At 37.6% G+C, this 22,952-nt stretch overlaps 1 protein-coding gene across 18 annotated transcripts in view; it reads right to left on the minus strand.

Annotated features, from left to right (window-relative positions):
* The window catches only part of MADD (MAP kinase activating death domain), a 68,694-nt gene that overhangs the window by 9,332 nt on the left and 36,410 nt on the right, over positions 1–22,952 (minus strand). For 8 of the 18 annotated variants that reach the window (XM_041406999.1, XM_041406383.1, XM_041406198.1 and 5 more), the window contains 14 exons: positions 21,496–21,702; positions 16,600–16,653; positions 13,487–13,584; positions 13,052–13,135; positions 12,443–12,601; positions 10,902–11,010; positions 10,315–10,377; positions 9,808–9,928; positions 8,566–8,671; positions 7,431–7,541; positions 6,429–6,536; positions 6,174–6,338; positions 4,992–5,064; positions 3,990–4,096 (listed from right to left, as the gene is read on the minus strand). In XM_041406999.1, coding sequence (XP_041262933.1) covers positions 3,990–4,096; positions 4,992–5,064; positions 6,174–6,338; positions 6,429–6,536; positions 7,431–7,541; positions 8,566–8,671; positions 9,808–9,928; positions 10,315–10,377; positions 10,902–11,010; positions 12,443–12,601; positions 13,052–13,135; positions 13,487–13,584; positions 16,600–16,653; positions 21,496–21,702 — 1,565 coding nt within the window. The remainder of the gene's footprint in view (positions 1–3,989; positions 4,097–4,991; positions 5,065–6,173; positions 6,339–6,428; positions 6,537–7,430; positions 7,542–8,565; positions 8,672–9,807; positions 9,929–10,314; positions 10,378–10,901; positions 11,011–12,442; positions 12,602–13,051; positions 13,136–13,486; positions 13,585–16,599; positions 16,654–21,495; positions 21,703–22,952) is intronic. The other 10 variants (XM_041407260.1, XM_041406827.1, XM_041406563.1 and 7 more) reach the window with 3 other exon arrangements.

The following is a 22,952-nucleotide window of genomic DNA, read 5'->3' on the forward strand; positions in this document are numbered from 1 at the left end:
CATCTGAGATAAGACATGCTGATTTTCAAGGAATTTTATTATTATTTTTATTGGCAGAGAACTAACCAACAGACCTGAGATATTTTTTGTTCAACACAAAAACTCAAAACTTCCACTTACTTAACCAAAAATCTTTATTTCTGCTTATGTTTAAGCACTCAAGGGAAAGGAGACTTAATACCATCTTTTTTTTTTTTTTTTTTTTGCCTGTTTTCATTCATATTCTGATTAAATTTAAAAATTGCCCCAAAACATTTTTTTTTTTTTTTGTTTGCCTGTTTTCATTCATATTCTATATCAGTTTACTTGGCCAAAAACACTTTATTTTTTGAGGCATGCTTACAGAATAAACAAATCAATAACAGAATACTTTCTTTACTGCACTTAGCTCCATTTATTCTGTAATCTTTTCTGTGAAAAGTTTTTGCTAATAGTCTGAAGTACAAAAATTCAGAAACTCAATAGAAAGGCTAAGGCAAAACACTGTCCATTTTATCTGGGAAGAGTAAAACTTCCTAAGAGACTTGACTGCCCCAGGTGCTCACAGTCTGAGTTAGTGTTATGGAGTGCTGCATTTCCACAAGACCCATGAGCAAGATGAAAATTTATCAAGTTTGTCACAATTACAATCCATTTTCAGAAGATATGAGTTAAAGGGCAATTTCTTGCTATGTTGTTTAAGGGACAGAGATGCTCTCCTCTCACTCCATCAGAAAACACACATAAAGGAAATAGCAGTTACTTACCCTAGGGAAACTGTGGTTCCTCAAGACAGAGCATTCAGTGTGGATCCTACTGTAGATGGGCATGTGCCTTATGCATTTATTAAGCTTCCATCTATTTTTACACAGACAAATTCGCAACGGGCACAGGCTACTGAGTCCCAATATTACAACAGAGTTTGTAGATGCGAACTCAGAATTATCTGCCAGTGCCACAGGTACATTTAATTCCTCCCTATTCTAAAGAACATCCTCTAACCTGCCAGGCACAGACAGACTTCAATATTTTTTATTCTTAAACTTACATGTGCTGCAGCATGGTGAGACAATCTGTGAACACTAAAGACAACTCTCACATGTCAATAACAGGTTGTCCCACCGTGCATCTGAGACATTGCCTAAGGAATTCACAAGACGGTAAGAAAGTACACACACCGCAAATGAAGAGCCTTCAAAAACAGCTTCATAACAGCAAGCTTCACACTGAAGCAGTATGTTCAGTCTTCTGAACACAGACTCCATGTATATTTTTCTTTTAAAAAGTGGAAACCCCTCTTCCTATGTTGTAAATGAATTCTATGATGTCCAATCAAGCAGAGCAATAGAAATTCCTTATACTAGTTAGCCACAATACTGAAAAGAATACTTGGAAAGATAGCCAAGAATAGAGCCTTCATATTAAGTAAGGAGAGGAAGATGAAGAGAAAGCTGGGCCTGATGAGATCCTGTAGGCTGTAGGCTTTTTCTGGTCAATATCCCTATTCAAACTCAACAGAAATAAAAAATGCCATTTTCACCACTGAAAAACAGCTGTAAGATTCTGGTTTTAATGATGCTTATATAAATATTCTGAAATCAGCCACCTTAGGGAGCAATTCACACAATGTATACAAGAACTGAAAAAAAAAATCATCCAGAATAGCAGACCTTTTATTAAGAAAACAGACTGGTTGATGAGTGTCAGAATAAGAATGCCAACATCCTTTAGCTCCAAAGATTATGAAACCGGAGGGGTTTTTTTTATTTTGTTTTGGTTTTTTGCATAGTGCAACTAGTATGAGTCCTTTATGTAACTGCTACAGTTGTCCATTCTACAGATATCCTCCAATGATACATGTTTGATATCTGTCTAGACACTTTGCTTTGAGAAGGAAAACAAGGTTATATATCTTGGATCCCCTAAATGGTACTGAATGCCCTGGTAAGATAGTAATATAATCTAACAGACCAATAATTAAACATATTGAATAAATGCAGTGTATTTTCCAGAACTGCACTTGTTTCAATATCCATCTTAAGTAATGGCAACTCATCTGGCAATAGCTTCATTGGAAAGGTGATGAAGAGAAGGAATAATCCTTCAGGTGAGGGAGATTGCAGGCATATGTCCTGGGTCTGACCTGTACAGACTTTTTTCCAGAAAAAAGATAGGAATCTTCACGACAGATAGCAAATTAAAACACCATTCTCTCTAAGGAAGGATATGATAAAGCTGGTATTCTATGAGTTCTGGTAGTAGCACAGGTCTCAGTACGTGCTCTACAAAATTAAAATAATGCTCCAGACAGTCCCATACTAAAAATCAGTACAAGGTTTCCCTAAAGTTCTTTCTGAATGTCATTTCAGGGTTTCAGGAAAAAAAAAAAAAAAAAAAAAAGGCTTGCATCTGGAGTTTTTCTTTTGCACAAATACACGTGTGCTCACTATGTACTTAATACCGAGTGTCGTTGTCTTGTGAAGATGCCTGCTACACTTAAGAAACCATGCTGCTGCTGACGTGGCTATCTTTTCATACGTCTTTTCTCACTGCAAATGTGAATTTGCCTGCCTTTTCATTTATGAAATGGAGTCATCTCCATAGAGATGAGCAGCTTGAGCAGAACTTTTTTGACTTCTGGGCGAAGTAGCAAACAGAACATTCCTATTTTGTGTCCTTACCTTAGGACAAATTAATTTCTATTATATCCACCTATAAGGATACCAAAGTGTTGCTTTGAGACCAGGGCTTAATTTTCAAAGGCTTTAGACCTGTCATTTTCAAGAACGATGGAAATTCATTCTGTACAATCAATAACTTCCTCTTACAGTTCTTTGTATTTCAGCACACCCAATAAAAAAAAAAAAAATCTGTAACTTAGTCAAGTAGAGTGTTCCATCACGGAGTAGGTCTGAAACTCTACAGCAGGTTGGACATAATCCAGGTTCTATCCTTGTAAGAGACAGGAAGGAAACTGAGGGAGGTTCACAACTCTCCACTCCTTATACTGGCACATATGAACTCAAAGTGCCACATGGTGCTGCTGTGACCTTGGGAGAAGTATTAAAGATTCTGAGCATGTGTGTTTGAGATGCACGTGCACTTCCAGCGGGATCTACACTGATGTATCCTCAAAGAAAAACAAAGCTTGTGTGGGGAGAAAAGTCTAGTCAAGAGGAAAGGAAAAAACACTCCACAGAGAACTGACAGAAGCTTTTCTTTCTTTCTCTCTCTCTCTCACACACACATACACACACCCTCCCTTCTCCCCTAAAAATTGATTCTACTGTCTAGCATAGCATGCATTTAATATATGCAAAACAAAAAAACATAAAGCAAAATAAAAAACAAGGATCAAAGGAAGCAACAGAAACAACATCCATAGAAAGGAAGAATATGACAATTCTACTTGTGTTTCCTCTATGCCCACAATATCTGCTATTTCGAAGGAAAAAGGAATAAGTACTTTTTTCTTATTTTTTGGGAATTACATCAAGAGCCAGTTTCCTGTTTTATTTTCATACAAACTTCTAGATAATTTTTAAATTTTAAAATACGATAGATTAAATACAATGCAGAAAGTTGCCTTCTGTACCTGCAATACTCAAACACTGTATCTTTAATGCTGACTGCTTATGCAATGAGGATTTGCTCACGGTGTGATGCATTATAGCAGCTTAGATTATTATTGATCACTTTTTCTGTTCCTTAATACAGGCTAACATTTGTATTCTGCTTAGACAATTCAGACCACAAGAAACAAGAAGCTGAAAGATCTATCAACATCTTTCTTTAGCAGATTATAGTTTTCCTGAGGATATTTAATTTCAGTGTGTTTTTACATATACATATTGATACATGCTTGTGGGTTTGAGTGTAAATATATCTAAGGTTTTTTACCCACATCAAGCTATCCCCTGTCCTTACTGATACTCTGGGAAGAGGAAACATCTATACAGGCGTGCTGCAGGAAGCTTCATGCTCAGTCTTCTCATAGATTTCCCTCATACCTGACTATGCATAAATTTCAGGTTAATTCCTTCCAGTGTGACCTGAAGAAGACCTCCTTCACCAGTTTTCATATCCTGCACAGGGAACTCACCACCCAACTCAGGGCCTGTGATGTTAATAAAGACAAAAAAAATCCAAAACAAAAACAAACCAAAACAAAAATTCAGAGAGAGAGAGAGAGAGAGTGCAGAAAACAGTCAGCAGAGTCATGGTATGTGGAAGGGGAATACAAAATAGTAAAAACATAATTCCTATTGATGTGCATAGCAAAAGGACACTACTAAGGATAGTAGAGACCACTTCCGTGAGTTCACTCAATAATGACAGCTTTCTGAGAACCACTAGAATTTTACAAATTGTAATGAATTTCATTCTGGTAACATCAATGTCAGTTCATCCTGTATTTATTGTATGTCATATTGGGGTATTGTGTGTTTGCTTTAAATGCCATATCTCATTTCTGCATAGTAAGACCCTGCCATCCCATAAAACCATAGAGAGCACAGTCTTAAGTACAGATACATAAGCAGCACGAAGGAGGCCTGTATTTGTGAGCAGCATTGCATGGTATTGTTTTAAGCAATTAAAATGTCAAAACATTATTTAAATAATCATTTAACGGAGGTTACTAATAGGTAAATAATCCAGACATTTTCATCTACTTTCTTTTGCATTACTCAATTCAGCTAAAAAGTGTGTTCTTAAAATTATTTTTGAAAAATTATCATTTTTTGCAGAACCACCGAGCTCTGGGGAATGGCTTTTAACACAATGCAAACACTTTTCAAATATATTTTTAATACTACATTATTGCCCAACTCTTAAAATACCTTTCCAATTCACTCTTGCTAAAAACAACAGTCTGCTACTTGCACATGGATGCACAAAGCTACTCCAAGATTTCCAAGTAAAAGGAGATTATGTTCAAAGGAGTTATTAATAAAAAAATTTGCTGATTGTAGATTAAACCACGAATGTTCCCAACATTTAAAATCTTGTACCTGGTTTAATGCTTTGCTGCCTTGCTGCTGCTCGCTCCATACTGTCTTTTACACAGTAGTACAGTTCCCGGCACTAACAGATAAAAGATAAGAAGAGTAATGCAATGTTATTTCTCCAAATCACTAAGGGAGGGAAAGAACAGCAAGATTCTAAGATTCTATTAAAAGAACAAGCCCCATGTGATGCCTAACAACCAAAAGTCTATACAAGCTCAAGCACACCTAATTGCTAGTTAGTATTTATATTTTTTTTTCCCAAGATGATAGAGAAACTATTTCATTGCATTTAACCACAAAAGCTAGTGAAGATTTCATGCATTGGCCCATTCTAACCAAGCCTATGCAGTTTCTTACTGCAGAATAAGCATCAAAATAATCCCTCTCTTTCTTTCAGCTTCCAGCAATCAATATTGCTAGTCAAGCACATAATTACATTATTCATATCAATTTCCTTATGGCATATTCTTCTCTTCATCTTCCTTCAACTCTGAGATTAAGCCATAATCTAGGAGCTAAATTTCAGAAAATTTTCTATTTTTCTATAGCTCAAGATACAGGACACAGAGAAGGCTGAGCTACTCTATACTAGAAAGGAACAAATTTGATGGATGGACAAACGAAAGAGACGAGATCAATGGCTCAGCATCCAAGTGGAAAACGGTGACAAGTGATGTTCCTTGGGTGTCAGCGCTGGGTCAGTGACATGGACAGAGGGACTGATGGAAGGTGCCCCATGGCAGTGCGGGGTTGAAAGCAAGTGATCTTAAAAGTCCCCTCCAACCCAAGCCATTCTACGACTCTAAGATCAAAAATTACACCATTAACTCCTAGGGCATAGTTTTATTTAGGTTTTATCCACGAATCCTCTGTAGTATTTTTCCTATCTTCACAAGCCTGCAAGCTCACACAGTGTGTAGTAATACTGATGTTTTCCTTTTTCCAACAGAAAAGCTACATGTCATTTCTTAAATTACTTTCTGGTGGACAACTGTTTTCAAGTAAATGACAGGGCACAATGCCAGCTTCAGATGTCAGTGCTGCTGAACACCACTGCAGTCCAGTAACCAGTGCTGGAAAGAGAGTGCTATTTTTTGATTAAACATAGAATATGACACGCAAAGGATTTGTTTTTTTCTGTGCAGTTATTCCTGCAGTATTGTGTATATTAGACAAGATACAAACCTTCTTTGTGTAGAACTTGTTCAGTTGCGTCTCCTGACCATTCCTGCGCCAGAGGCAAAGCACTTTTGTTTTGGGACAGTAAGTCATGTTGATGAGTTTCTCATACCACCAACGTTCATACACAGTTCCAATGTTGCTTCTCAGCACAATACAATCATCACATACCTAGGAGCACAAAATATTATGTAAGATTTTTAATGCTGTTTCTCTTATTTCTTCTGCTACTGGTTGCATTAGTATCATTCTTGTCTCTACCTCCATGAAAAAGATGTCTCCTGTTGTGTCTGTCCCAGCATGTACTACAAAAGTCTGCTTCTTGATATGGCGGCTGCCACTGGGGCTCACAGGGAGTTCCCGTCCATTCTAGGAAAAAACCCACATGCAATCACGAATGAACATTGGGAAAAAAACAAAAAAAATTCAGTGACACAAATGAAAGGAAGAAGAATTTTTAACAGTATTTAATGAGCTCATTGGAGACAATTTTGGACATAGCTGTAAGCAAGATACTCTAGTAAGTTTAGTTTCAAAAAGTGTGATTGGGAGAGTTATGACAGCATACAATATTCACATAGTACCATAATCAGTATGGGAAAGTGAGGTGTCTGAGCTCTGGTATCATTGCAGTAAACTGTTCTGATTTTTCCCAATTAATTATAAGATAATTTTGTGTCTTTTCTGTGCAGAAAAGTAAGTTCCAAAGGTAGAAATTACCTTTAAAAGAGCCTAACTTGTGTTCCCACTGGTGATGATTGTGTTAAAAACTGGCTAGATTTACTAACTGAAGATTTAGCTTATATTCTTATTGACCATTAGAGGACATTAGGTTTTTGCTCTATGAATACTGGGAACAGTTTTGTACAGAAACCGGTTGCTATAAGTCTTATAGTGGCCTGGAAACTGATGGAAAACTAAACACTTCTTACGTCATAGTAATCATAAAGGTTCCTGCCAACAAAAGTTATTAAGAAAACATTGATGTTGCACATAACTGTGGTACATAAGTGTCATGTTAATACATATTTGTATTGCAAGTCTGATAATTGTGTAACATTAAAACATTATAAACAGGGTCATATAGTCGCAGTCTTTACTCTATACTTGTCAAGAGTAGCATTCAAAAATTCAATTAATTATTTTTAATATTTTAAAATTAGTGTTGCAGAGAATATACATAAGACTTTTCAGGCAATTTATTTCCTCCACTGTAGATCCCAGAGGTATATCACTCATCACTGTGATATCTGTTTTACTTACCAGATTGGCAAGTTTGTCTAGAATATCATTTATTTGCTGGCTATGCACCAATCCAATATGTGATTTTCCCATTAGACGACGCACTTTTTTCCTAATATCATTCTTGTTCACCTAGAAAGCAGATATACAGACAGTTGCATATTCTATTCACAGCAGACAACTCCAACCTCCCAAACATATCTTGGTTTCCATTGCTAAGAAGCAAAACAATTTACATCCAATTCACTGATGCCAGGACCTCTTTAATCAGCAGCACTGGACAACAATGCACATTCCCCACTTTTTCCAGCTCCTGTGCACATGATGCTGTGCACAACAGATTTCCTGCCTGCCCATGTGCACAAGCTGCAGTTCCACTACCCACCGCTTCCAACTACTGACATTAGAAGCCTCAGTTGTCCATGTTACCACTTCTGAGTCTCATTGGCCAGACCAGCTCCTCCACATCCTCCTCTGCACAGACTCAAGTTATGAAGCCGTGGAGCCCTCAACACAACATGGTATCTTTCAGAGCTCTCGTTCTTTCACCATGTGTTTCCTGGTCACTAGGCTGTGGCTCTAACACGCACACCCAGAGAGCCTTCAAACAGCAAAAGGCTCTTCCTGATGATGAGCTGCAGGCAAGCTCAGAAGCAAAATATTTCTGCCTCAGGTGCCATTTCAAAAGGTAACTATGAATGCCAGCCTTTGATACTAAAGGATTCAAAGACATGTTTGAATGCTGATTTCAAGCTGGATCAAACATGTTTTTTAACACATTTGCATTATGACCTTAATGTTGAGGAGTATATAAAACAAACTCATTCTGTTTCCTTCCTTTGACAAGAATTCTTTGTGCTGAATTCTTTGTGCTTGAAAGAAAGCATTGTATTTTTCAATATATTTTAAAATTAAAACCTACTAGGCTCTGCTATGCAAAACAAGAAAATAAAGTACCAAGGCGTTGGCTTTGCAGGATTATGCTTCCCTTCCCAAATAAATTAATCTCTCTGGTAACAGAAAGCCCTCCAACTTCACAGTTTCTACTAGAAACTGCCTTTATTATCCACAGCTCTGAGTTTCATTAGCAGAGATGTATGGTTTCAACACAAATGAAAATCTGAGTAGCAATCTATTAAAAAGAACAAGAAATCACCTTAATCATAAGCATATAAGCAATCATATTGTGCAGCAGTGTAGCCAACAAGCGATCCTCATCATCCTCCAAACGCTTTCGGTCGTGCTCTCCCAGGGAAAGATACCTGCAAGAAGAGCTACATCTGAAACAGACACACAGGCATTCTTCATCCACTTCACTAAAGCACTGGCAGAGGACACAGCACTGTTTGCAAAGAGTACAGCAAATAAAACCTCTAAAAACACTAAGTCAAGTGTGCATTTTCCAGTAAAAAACTGTCATCAGTAATTGAACATTTCCTTAATTATTAACTAGTTGAAACAAATAACATCTGTTCAGTGGGAAATTTGTTAGTGGTCTGCTGGGCTTATCATCCATTTCCTGTTCTCTGCAGTGGCAGCTCCATGACAATTACAACTGTCAGAAGAGGAACACATAACACAGCACAAGAGCTATTCCACTTTAGAGCTTAAATACAGCTGCAAGGCAGAAGAAACCTGATGAAGGAAGTGCACCAGGCACTCTCTTTTTCAAGCAAGGTAGGCAGTTTCTGGAACAATACTTTTGAAACTATCACCCCAAACTAGTTCTTATTTTGGCTACCAAATTTCATGTTCCATGATAGCATGGATGGAGGGAGTAGAGCTGCAGGTGGTAGACATGAACACTGAATGATCAGCTGTTAACAGAGCTGGGGGGAGGAAGAGGAAGTGAGTCAAGATTGACATCTTAGAAACAGTCAAGCCTTAGGCAACCACACAGATATTTCTAGAGAGTGGTTTCCTCATGGGTTTTTTTGTTTAACTACAAGCTGTGAAAACACCTTTAAGTTACTTTGCATTTTGAGAAGGCTCAAAATGCCATTTCTGGAGCTACTTAATTTTTTCACTGTATGTCAATACACTATTATTCCAGAATATAGCCATCCTGCCACAGAACTCTCTTGCTTTACTAATGATCTAGTCTATTCCATCCATTCATATTGTTCTTATGCTTACATCACCAATTTCTCTGGAAATATCTCACCACAAGAGTTAAAAAATGCATATGTCATAACTAAAGACAAGTATTTCATTATCAGGAGCTACTGACCAGCAGAGAGAGAAAAGACTCCCTTTGGAATAGTTAGGTATATTAACAAGGTTTACAAAGTGATAATAGCATGTTAAGCAGAATTAAAATAATTTTTTCCCTACTATTTTTACTATTTCAGCCCCAGGTGGAACAATGAGAAGGAAAAAGGTCTACTGAAGAATTCACCTGTCAATCATCTCCTGAGGTCCCTGGTCCATCCCCATTCCTTCTCTCTCTAACATCACAGCATCCAAGAAAGCATCTTCCCAGAACTGCATCTGGTCCCACAAAGTTGAACGCTCTTTGCCTATGCAATGTATAAAAAATTGAGCATTTATTCCATTTATTCCAGTCAGATACTTTATGGTTAATTCCTGTTCATTCCCACTCCTTGAAAATACCATAAGCCAACACACAATGAAACTATATTAAATAAAAAAAAAAGGTTACTTCTAAACCACAAGCAATATCACAAATGAGGAAAAGTTTAAAAGAAAAGACAAGACAAATCTCTTATTCTAATTAATGGCACAATATTTTTAATCCCTTACAGTAAAGTACCTCTCATCTCTATTTTTTAAGGAGTACAGCTTCTTCCATACACTGTTAACAATGCCCAAAAGAGACAGGAATATCTCAGACAGACACAGATCACAGCAAACACACAGAGAAGTGGAAAGATAAGATTATTACTCAGAGAGAAGGTTTCCATTGCAGCATCCTCTAACTGGTCCCAGACAGATCCTTTATCCCTACCTGCACCATTCCAAGCAGGTAGGAACGATAAATGGGAAGGATGAAAAACACAGGAAGAGAGAGCTTTTGATTAACAGCAAGTCCAGACAAAATACAAAATAGCCAATGTACTCATTCAAGGGATATATTTGAAACCCTTTAGTATTCTGAGTTTAGCCCTCTGTTCAGTGACTTAAGGTGAATGATATTTTCTCAAGATCAGGGATATATTTTAGCTTTCCATACATTCCTTCTCCCTTTCTTCACCGTGTTTAAAGAATTCATATTCAAGAAGAGCAAGAGATTCGGACACACTTAATTTTATGCAAACTACACCACTCACACCAATCTCCTCTTACTTAATTTCCCCAGCAAAACTTTGGCTTTACTCTGAATGGTCTGATGTGCCTTCCTATTCTACCAGCATGGACAACAGTTGGAGGTTAAAAAGTGTTGGGGAAGTGGAAATTCCAGTCTGTCCTAGACATGATTTCACCTGAACTTCAACCTGAAAGATTCCCTCCCCACAAATAAAAGTAGCTTACCCAAAAGTCCTTCATACAGATAGACACGCTGGCTCCCATCCTCTGGACCTCTCCCTGGAGTACTCCCTTTGCTATCCTTCACACTCTGCTTCAGGTTGTGAGACTTGGCCTGAAAATAATACAAGAGGAATTGACAATTTAACTCTGCACCCTGCAGGCATCTCTCTTGTGCTGTTGGGTTTAACAGATGCAAGTTTTCAAGCTATACTTCAAAAAAGCTTCTCCTGCAAACATTCACAAAACAATTGTTTTGTTCAAAGAGCAGCGGAATACACTTTAACATCCAGAGTCAGCCAAAGAAAAATCTAAGAAAGACAAACAGAGAAATCAAAACACAGAGGAGGCACAGTGCTTCCCTGAACAAAAACTGAGGCAAAACACAAGCCCCAGACTGAAGGAAAGAAACTCTTCTGTCATCCCCCCTATTTCATACTTATGCATTCATAAAAGTGTGACATTAAGCAAATAATTACATCTCATCTGGCCTGAAGAGTGAGAGCTGGGACGACCAGCCAGCAGGAACTGTGACAACAAAGCTGGCCCATTTATTTCTCTACACCAGGTAAACTATGGTGAAATATGTGAATTCACTGCACGTCATATACACCCATCATCTTTGTTGTAAATCTCTTGCGAGGTTTCTTAGAATTCTATTTAATTTCTATTCAGTTCTATTCTATTTAGTTTAGTAGAAAAACACAGAAAAATAAATGTTAAAAAAAGTCTGACTTCTTCAGTAACTGAGAGGACACCCACTCCCAACTAAGAAAGCAGATGTGGTTAAATAATTTTCATGCTTTTTGTAGAAATCTGCCATGAAACACAATGGTTTTGTTTCTTTCTTAACATTAGAAGAAGAAGCCCTGTAAAGGCTTTTACAATCTTATCAGGATTATAAAATAGTGAACACAGTGAGACCAATCTTAAGGCACTGCAAGTTGTTTTCTTATTTCACTGAGAGCTTGATTTAGCCAAAACAAGTGTATCGTTATTTTCTTGGTAAGATGCATATTAGAGGTTATGCACAATAATCAAGGACTTTACAAAATGAAGCGCTCACAAGTTATTTGGGTTTTGCTGCATACAGACCTTCCAACTAGGCAAATATATTTAAAAGTTATGATTACACTTCAAATAGGATTAAGTAATACTTTAAAGAAACAGAACAGCTGCTAAAACTAACATGGATCACTCCTTTACTCAATCAAACAGTTCTTCTCCTAAGAAACAGGGAATTTTCATTTTAGTTAAGAACAAATAATGCCCACCAAACGTCCATTTGGTTGAGAGAAACACTGAATTAATATTAAACATTACTAGAGTCTCTAAAGTGGTGCAAGATGTGATTCTACTACTTTCAAAAAAACATTTGTTGCAGAGGAGATGAAGAAAGGTATGTGGATCCAGACAAAACTATATCTTTGACATTGTAATATTGTACCTCATTGCTGATTAAGTCTTAGAACTGAATCAGGCACACACATTGAAATATTACTGTACGAGATTAAAAAGAAAAAAAATTAAGTCTGCAACGCCCTTACAAAGATAGAGCTAGTAGCAGAGTTTGTCTCAATTTCACTGTCTGACACAGTGCCTCTGGATCCTGCTAAATTGCCACCATTTTCCACACTTGGGCCATCACCAGCATTGCTACTCAAGTCACTGTCTGCTCCCAGTGTCTCTCCAGAACTGTTACTAACCTGTGGAGAAAAATAAAGCCATTACCTTCAACAGATAATACATCAGAGAATTTCCTCTCATTTTTAATGCACCAAACAACCTGCCTTTTTTGATCTCAGGTTACATTTTAAAACTTTTATTTTTTATAGATAGTTTATACAAAACTAAGACATATTTATAGAACTGTTGCAATCCACCAGTTCCATACATACACCAATATATGGAATGCATAGCAGCAATGAGCACCATATATGAAGGCTGTAATGTGCTCATAAAGCAAGCACTATGTATGTTCTGGCACACACACATGCTTGCTGCCCACTCAGAGGCTCTGGAGAGAGAACTCACAGAGTACATGATGCATGTGTGACACTCTGCTGCCACATCACACAAAATGTAGGCACAAAATGCCCTTTCCCACTTTAACAAGCAGTCAGTCACATTCAGATTTCACTCTGGGCATATCCTACCACAGTGCTGACTTCAGAATCCTGGCTTGTACTTCGGACCATAACTGCTGGTCCTCCACTGGGAATAGAGTCAAAATCACTCTTCTGCAGTCAAAACATATAAAGGACAGGAAGAGTCACATTAGTTTTTACCATAAGGAGAGAACATCACTTCCCATTCTTCTGGGCTCTTGAATCCCATGCCTTATGCTTCCTTAGTTTATTTAGCCAATCAGATAGAAACTACTGTCTGAGTGTCAAAAAGACCATGGTGTCCTGTAATTGAGTTTACAAAGACCAATGCCCTAGAGAAAGGGGCAAAGAAATTTTACCAAATTAGCCTCTCATTTGGTTTGAGGGAATACTCAAACCTTAGAAGTCTTCCCATAAGTAAGCAGTCAATAGAAGAATCCTGTCTCTTACCACATAAATAAAGCAAGCATAGGAGCCACTGACCTGAGAACCTGAGGCCAAACTGAGGCCACTGTCTGCACTGATTTGGGATTTCTTCTCATCTGTTTCTCCCAAATCAAACTGTTTCACACCTTCTGGTCCTGAACAAAAGAAAGAGTAAATAATTACTGTACCAAGAAAAAACAGTATAGGAGAAAGCAGATGACAGACTGGAAGCAGGAACAGTATCAAGAAAACAGATTTGCTTTCTCATTTCTTTGATTTTTAATGCATTTTTTATTATTCCTTGGTACTGAAAACAACAAGGCCAGCAGAACACATGTGCTAGTCTTCAAACATTAGTTTGAATTTCAAATATTCCAAAGTCCAGGAGTGACTATAATTAAACAGTACCTTTCTTAGCCATTCAAGAGAGATAAGAGGACAGACAACAGTCAAGTAGCTTCCAGTTACAATAACACATGCAGAGCAGTTGACATTCAACTCTAGGAAGCCACTTCCTTTAATTCTTGGTAATAAAAAAGAATACCTAGTTACTTAAAAGTCAGAATCCTTTTTTGAACAGCTAAATTGCTCAAAGTCCTGGACTGAGTTTTTTGGTTGCCCACTGCAATTATCTAGGCAAAAATCAGGCAACAAATGACAAGCAAATAAACAGCGACAATTGGTGTTACCCAGTAAGATTTTCAAAGATTAAAATTGTATGATGCTGTACTTCACAACATTCCCCAATTACATTAACAAATGGCTCTCCAGAGTTGGCAATCACATACGTAGGAGAGAGAGAGGAAATCAGCAAGCTTTTAAAGTCATGCATTCATTAACCCAACAATCCAAAAAAACAAAAAAGGGAAAGAAAGGATAAAGAACTTTATGTTCAATTTCCCATGCACTTCTAGAATTGTATCATCTATTGTCCTCAGATGGGATGGCAGAAGGAAAAGAGAATGATGGAGAGGTAGAGCCTGAAAAGAAATTTGGATAAGCACTGAATGAAGTAAATAACAATGCAAGAAAAGAGTGTGTTATAGGCGGTGCACAGGATGTTAATACTCTCAGAAAGGGGAAGAGACTGAATGCAATACTGCTGCCATAGCCATATCTGCCAACTATTCAGTAACAGGAAGACATGATCACCTGCTGGAATATTTGCATTCTATACCCATGTTATAGCCAGTATCTCTAAACAAACAATGCCACTACCTGTGTAACCACTGATCACAACAACCTGGGAATTATGAACATGTTTGTATTATATGTAATATTAGAGAGGATAAGATAGTGAAAAGGTAAGAAAAAGAGAAGGGAGGAGAGAGAGAGAGAAGGATAATATACAAAGATTTGTGGGAGTGAGTTTGAGATGATATGTAAACTCATGAATAGCAAAGCCATAAGCGGGCTGTGCAGACCATACTAGCTTACTACTCAACCATCAATTCTTCCTGTGAAGTGTTTACAGAAAGCATTCTTCACTTGCTATAGTATTTTGCCTCTAGACCCAAATGCCTTAGTTACTGTAAATCAACTCCTCAAAGACTCTAAGAAAGAGAAAGCATAAACAGAATTGATGAAGAAAATAACTAAAAAAATATTTGCTAAGAATTTGGAATATTATTTTTCACTGAAATACACATAGCTCACTTCTAGAGGTCTACATCCACTCATTCAAGTGGTCATCATTTCTAGCTCTGATACAGCCAAAAGTTATATATCTTATTATTACAGCAATAACACAAAATTTCAGCTGTGTGTTTTAAGCAATTTAGGAGTTTCCCATCCCAACACATAATTCAGGTATGTTTCTGGCAGTTTGACTTTTAAAGGAATTGAAATTGACTGAAGCAGTTCAGATATTTGAGGCCTGTAACTGAGTTTAAGGAGCACAACAGCCACAACTACATTGTTGTCACTGTCAATTTACAGGCACTTAAAAACCTCCCTTTCCCTTCTTTATGGAGCCATATTTCTAATACACATGGAACACTAAAACTACTATTTATCCCTCCCAATGCAGGCACCTACCTGAAAGGCTCCGTTTGGGAGGGCAGCTGTGTTGCATGTGCTGTGTGTCTGTCTCACACACTCCTACCTCAGCAGGTAGCAATCCACAACTGAAGGACAGTAAGCTGTACTGCAGAGTGACCACATTCTCTTTGAACTAACTCCACATCCTAATCTGTACTTAACAGAAGTATTTAATTGAGCTGCCTAAAACTAATGTAAGCAAACCCAGGCCTAATCAGAATGTTAGGAATCTTCACTCACTCATCTCAGGTATTAATCCTTCCCAATTTCCAGTCTGTAAAATAGGTAGCATCAGCTCTGCGAAATACAAACTAAGCTTATGGTTAAGAAACAGCTACCACAGCATGGTTGTTATACATTGGCTGTTGCCCTTAAGTCATATGTCCCTATTTACAACAGTGACAACCAAAAGAGCAAAACCTGGTATTGCACCTGCAGAGTATTCATATTTTATTCATTATCATATTTTAACAGATGTTCAGATTTGTGTAGATTTAGACTATTATTTAGACTCTGCAACAGCCTCAAACTATTTCACTCCTTCTTCACCAAGGGATATGAAAAACAAAATGAGGTTGATTCCTTATTATGAGGCTATTTTCTAGAAGCCATCACTAAATACAGTTATTCACATACACCTTCTCTCTCCCCCTCAGAAGTATTTCTTGTTGCAGACTGCCTGTTCATAGTTGATGCCAGTTAACAAAATTCACCATCCCACAGCTTGAACAAGTAGGAATTCTTCATTCCAGTAACATTTAATCAATCAATATATCAATGTAAACAACTTGTTAAAAAAGTTTTAACTTTTAAGGAAGGAGATGGAGTATCTCAAAATTCTTTCATATTTATCTGATTGGTGAGGATGCAGAACACCTGCTTCCCTTCTCTGAAGGCAACAACTGGGGGAGGAAAAAGAAAGAAAAAAAAAGAAAGAGACATTTGAACAGAATTTCCTCAGGGCAAACAGATCTGTTTGGTCCGTTAATGGAGACTTTCTTGATAGATTTTGTTCTTGTGAGTATAAAACCAGTGTGCCAGAGATGCAAGCTCACCCTGCACCTGGGGAGTTGGCAGTTATGGGGAGGCTGGAGGAATCAGTTTCTACATTTTTTTTTAAATTTCCTTACTCGTTTTTTCCAAAGATTTTTGCTTTTTCACTTCCTGGTGCTTGTTCCACAATTCTACCCAAGATGCATTGAAAGCAGGAGAGAAAGAGAAAGAGTCAGCAGCTGGTCAGACAGGTGAAAATGGGGAAAAAAATTTCAAAAAAAACCCCCACCCCTTCACCTCAAAAAAAACCAAACCTAAAAAAAAAAAAAAAAAAAAAAAAAAAACCCAAAAACAAACAAACAAAAAAAAAGGAAGAAAATGAATACTTTTATGACAACTACTGAGTGAAGGGTTAATTAACACCAGTTTAAAAGAAATCAGTGTTAGGTATTGAGCACTGCATCATCTCTTAGTAACAGTATTCAGACATTAGAGATGACTTCATACAGTGATGGTGGTGCATCCCCCCTCCCCTCCTCAGGCTACACTTCGACAGCAGTTAATCAACTAAGGAAAAACAGTTCTTATGAACAAATAATTAATCACCTTTACTAAGAAAGGGATTTAAGACTGTCAGATATTTACTCCTCTAAAACGCAGGCATCACAGAAGTTTTAATAAACAGAAACATTTTAATGTCTCTAGTTTATATCACTGAAAGGAGGAAGACACAAAAAACAACAGCAGCAATTCCAAAAATATTAAAGTGTAGGTTAACACAACATTTAATCAATATTATGTCTTACATATTATCACAAAGTTTACATGGTATTTTTGACCTGACAACATTCTCCATAAATGCCTGGCTCTGCCTATGAACCTGTCCTATATGCAAAGAGCTGAACTTCTCTGCATCCACTTGCTCCCACAGAGAACAGAAAATGATGAAGAACTGAAAATGAGCAAGATATCAGACATGCTTCACTCCAACTTCCAGAACTCAAAGTGACAGCACTCTAATCAAGTCAATGAATTCTTTAAGAGACTATACAATGCACAAACCAGCAAAACAGTCTGAAGTTTCCTTAAAACTGAATTTGAAACTTAGCCCTGGGACAAAACAGTCACGAGACACTTGCACTTTTCTATCACTCACATTGTTCAACTCTGAAATGCAGTCACTTTTTCTGCTCAGAAACATCAGATCATTCCAGGTGCTGGCCCTTTGGCCAAAGGAAACATTACAACCTGACATGGTGAGCTGACTCTAGGTGTTAGGCACTGTCCTCTCTCACTAGCACCATTTAAGTTTGGGATGCTACAGAGGAAGATCCTCTTAGAAAAGTGGCAAATGGAAGGAAAAAGAAGTAAAATGTTCTTTTACTCTTGCTCTTTAAGAAAACTTCCTGAGCAACTGAAAGGTCACTTAAATGTGTTAGAAACCCATTCCACCCTGCAAATAGCAGAAATAAGGGCAAGACAGGCTCTAAATAAGTTGTACTGAGTAAAATGTCCACTGAAAAAACAATTTAAAAGGATAGGTTACAACTGTGAAGCAAGGCTCCAAAGGATTATGAAAGAAGACATAAGGAGTGAGACATGCAACAAGGTAGAAAAAGCTAGAAAGATGGCTTCTAGCCTACCAATTTCTTGATCTGCTTCATGATTGATGGATGTTCCTTCAACTTTCATAAATAGACAGATGGATAAGATAAAACTGCTGAGGGATCCAAACAACATCCTACAGGCTTATCAAACTAAGCATACACTGACAGAGATAACAATCTCTAAGATGGACTGAATTTGTTTGTTAAGGGGCTTTGAAAACATCAGGCCTCTTCCATGCTCAGTCTATATGGCTTTACTTTAAAAATCACCAGTCTGAAAGCTACAACATCTGCCATTAACTTACTTTTAGCTGACCTGTCTGCTAATTTAGTGTAGAGTATACCCTAGCACATTAAAAACAGACTAGATTTTACTGTCAATTACTTAGTCAAAGAAGAAAAACAAAACTTCGAATAAACTCACAGGGCATAAAATACTACACCTATGGCTTTGTTACATGACCCTGAACTAAACAAGACAGCAGGTCCAAAAAGGACCTGATGGGCATTAAGTACGTAGCACAATCTTTTCTGTTGAAAAAAAACCAGCCAAAATAAAGTGATCTGACCGGATTATAAAATTATTTAAAAACTAGTAATGGAAACTTCAGTAAGTACTAACATTTTCATTAACAGTTACGGAAAGTATGCAATAAACCAAACTTATCACTAACATAAAGGGGTAAATTAATTATCAACTTAAAAGCCACCAATGTCCTAACAAAAAGACCTACACTACAGGTGATGACCTACACTACAGGTGATAAACCCTGGAAGACAAGAACCTCAGAAGTAAGCAATTGGTGAGTATCAGAAACATCATCTTCATACTGAATTTTCTAGGTAGGAATTAGGTATCAAGCACAGTCGAGATCAAAGCTCAGATAGTAAAAATCCATCCTACTTCACCTCAGAAACAGGAAAACCTATGAACTTTATGGCCATTGTTCCTGTAGTACCAGAAAACTCCACAGGTTCAGCTACCATAGATTCAGCTCCAGATTTGAGATGCAGTTTAATCACCACACTAACATACTTTACATGACTACTGCAAACACAACTGTACATTATTTTGCTCCATCCTTCTGAAGACTTCTCATTCTAGTATTTCCTCCTGTATCTAGATAAAAAGGGTAGCAGCCCAATTTGCATTTCATCCATACAATACAAAGAGATTAATTCAAAGTTGTGTTTATGTATCTGCAACCTGAGGCTGTAAGTACCTTCCAAACTTCACAGAATCACAGAACTGCTGAAGTTCAAAGGGACCTGAGAACATCACCTAGTCCAACTCCCTGCTTAAAGCAGGATCCTGCCTGCCACAGGACCATGTCCATTCGGGTATTCACTTTCTCCACAGATGGAGAATCTACCACCTTTCCAGGCAACCTAGTTGTTTTAGTGTTGGATCACCTTCATATAAAAACTTTTTTTCCCCATATTTAAATGGAACTGCTTACAAATACCTTATTTCAGCAAGATGCAAACGTTTACCAAATGCTCTTCCCTAAATAAATTAGTTTGAATGAGAACACCTGCATTTCACAGCTAAGCCATGACTAACACTAGCCCTGTATATCCTAAGCTGTCTTGTTCCGAAGTTTCTATGACAGAATATAAAGAAAGTATAACAGGCAAGCAGCATTAAATTATCTCTCTGCAACACAAAAGAAACATCCTTTACTTCTAGATACACGAGTCAGATGAATATGGAGACTACACTGTTTTTACAGCAATTTCCTAAAAAGTGACTTGCATACCAGTTCATGTTTTGTGGTGAAAGACAAAAGCAGTTAGAAAAAAAGGCTTCAAAAAAAACAATCAAGTCTTTTGAACTTAGCCAGTCTAGGTAAAACCATATTCTTCTTGTAATTTAGCTCCATAAAAGACAAGGAAAAGACAATGAAACCATCATAGCATCAGAACCACCAATGAGAAAGTACCTTTGCCCATCATTGAAGACTGTGAATTGTTTAAGGCTTATATTCTGGCAACAGTAGCTAACGTGGCATATTGCATAGCACTTCTTTTGAAAAGCACTTCTTATGATGCTTCACAAACAGGAACTATCTGATGTCTATGATTTCCATTTCTGTAAGGCTTTAATTTCATGAAAGGGAAAGAAGCAACCTTAGCAACCTCATCAAAAGATCTCTCTTCATTTTTTAAAAGAACACTGTCCTAGAGCCCGGTTTATTCTTAGTTGTGCCAGAAGCATACTTTCCTTTTCCTCTTCTATAGAAAAGTAGAAGAGAAAAGTACCCAGACCAAACCAAACAACTAACTAAAATGCTGGACATCTGAATCTGCAACTCTTTCAACCTCCTGACAGCTTTTCAAATAGAGTGCAAGACTAGTGTCTGAGCAACTGCCTCCATAGATTACCTCTTTAAACAGAAAGCCAGTCAAGTCAGAGGGGTTCAGTATCAGTTCAGGACTCGACTGCACCCAGAGGCAGTTATATGTGTATAAGAATGCATGTCTGTATTCCTGTCACTTGGCTGCTCAACACACACATTCCCTTGTCTTATGCCACAAATTACATACAAATCCTCACAGCACCACACTTTCAGAAGATTAATCTTTCACACAGTGATTCATGAAAATGTTATTTTAAACAGGCTGCAAGAAGCAATGTCTATAATTTAACACGACATAATTTTGCAGTTGAGAAAAAATTTCTCATATGCTGATGGTACTTCTCATGTTTACAACCCACAGCCCAGAGGATCCAACCAAAGTAATTTTTCTTTCTCCTCCACCAAAAAAGTCTGTAAAGCCCTTTCTAAATAAAAAAGCCCTATTTCAAACTTTTTCCCATGACATAGGGAAAAGCTAGGCCATCTAAGAGTAAGACAGGAAAATATGCAGTGACCAGCCTAGCAGATGCTGTTTACAAGAGCACACATTCTATTTGCTATTGCATAGAAGGAAAATCCATCACTCCTGTTCACTGAAACTGTAACTAAAATCCTTTTGGAAATTTTGTTGTTAACAAACAGCAGATTTTGGATCCCACTTACATCAGGATACAATCTACATAATTCACAGGTAGCCAGCAATGACAGAAAACCTTTGTTTCACGTTTCCCTGCCACAGCTGCCCTTTCTGAAGCCCTGCTGCCCCTGTTCCTCTTTTGCCATTTCCCGTTGCTTGAAACCAGCAACCACAGAACAAAAAATAAGGCTGTTAAAGGTGTAATGAAATATAGAAACAATTAAGATTAGATAGCTTCTGGGAGAAAATTGCAGTGGATAGTTTATCCAAGAGTAGGGTGAAAACACATACGATTGCTCCTTGTGATCCAAGGTGTAAATGAAGCATGTTACAGTAGCAATGTAGTGTGTTAAAATGAAGAGAATGCAAATAGAACCTAATGCCAAACCAGAAGTCCCCCCTGCACTTCACATGCACCTCAATACACACCAATGGAAGCAATAAAATTTTCTTCCTTTAGACTTCTTGTGTCAAACTCCCTTGGCCCTTTGCCTGCAGGGCTCGGTGGCTTTGGCATTAGCTGAGGTACCGGCAGCTGCATCGCAGGTTTTGGCTCCACTCTTGGGGATGATGCAGGATCCTTGCCAACTGGAGTGACAGATCCATCTGTAGGACTTCGTTTTCTCTTTTCTGGTTCTTTAAATTAAAAGAACAGTGTTGAGAGAAAATAAATAAATAAATAAATAGAAAGAAGCCTAAGGAAAAAGAAAATGAGAGCAGGACAAGAAAGATGAGACAGATGGTCTCACCTAAATCATTAAGCCTGGCACTGAAACAGCTCAGTGCCACATTTGTTTCCACAGGTCAACATGGCTTGCTGATAGTCCGACATACTGGTGGAAATAGTAGAGGAGAAACCCAGAGTTTTAGGGATACTCAGGTATCTCATTTCTGTATATCTGAAACCTAGGAATTTTCTCTGACACAGTAACTGTAGCATCTCCTCTGCCAAATTGCGAAAAATTAAACAACTCTGCCTAAACTACCAAGAATACAATTTATAGAAAATAAACAAGTTCCACTCAGTGCAAAAATGACAAATGCAATCAGTTTCATGGGTAACACTAAATGAAACTTCAGTTAGGGGGGAAAAAAAAACAACCAAAAAATACCAATCAGCTATAGCTCTTCCATAAATCTCTGAGACTTCCTACAACCATATGTCCCTAAGGCAATTTGGATTATTTCTCTGTATCAAACCCCACAGTTTGAACTACAGCAAAACCTTCAGAAAAGAATAATTAAAACCAGGTTTTCCATAAAGGGCCTCCTGCTCAAACTATTTCAATACCTGATGAATCTAATAGTCAAAACTTCATTTCCTATTATCTAAATCTGTCATACCACTAGATCTGGTGATACCTTTGTTCAGTGGATTTAAGATTCTTCTATCAGTAAAACCTTTCTATTTAGATAGTAATTGAAAAGAATCAACCCCTAACACTCAACAGAATGAACAATTCCATCCTTTAGAGCAAAAGTGTTTCCCCAATTCCTTGCAGATCTTTCAGAAACCTCCTCAGCTTTGCAAGATGTGAATACCAGAAGTGAGAGCACTACCTCAGTTGTGGGTCTTGTTACTGATATATCAAGATACTATACAGTAGCTGCATTCCAAATGTGTATTCACAGACACACAGTGCCCCCCTGCCCAGTTTTTACAGACACAGTAAATAGTGGGAATTCATGTACAGCAGCAGGAGACTGCTTCCTAGGATATAACTCCCAATCCTACTATTATTGTCAACTATCCTTGTTCCTAAAAACAAGTCCTCAGTTTGACCATATTATAATAACCTAATCACAACCATGCTTTATTAAGACTTAGCTTACTCTAGACAAATAAGCTATATCCATCATGTCCTGTAGGATTACTGGTTTATTCC

Source organism: Onychostruthus taczanowskii, unplaced genomic scaffold (genome assembly GCF_017590055.1).
Source record: "Onychostruthus taczanowskii isolate IOZ18803 unplaced genomic scaffold, ASM1759005v1 scaffold1, whole genome shotgun sequence".
Lineage (NCBI taxonomy): Eukaryota > Metazoa > Chordata > Aves > Passeriformes > Passeridae > Onychostruthus > Onychostruthus taczanowskii.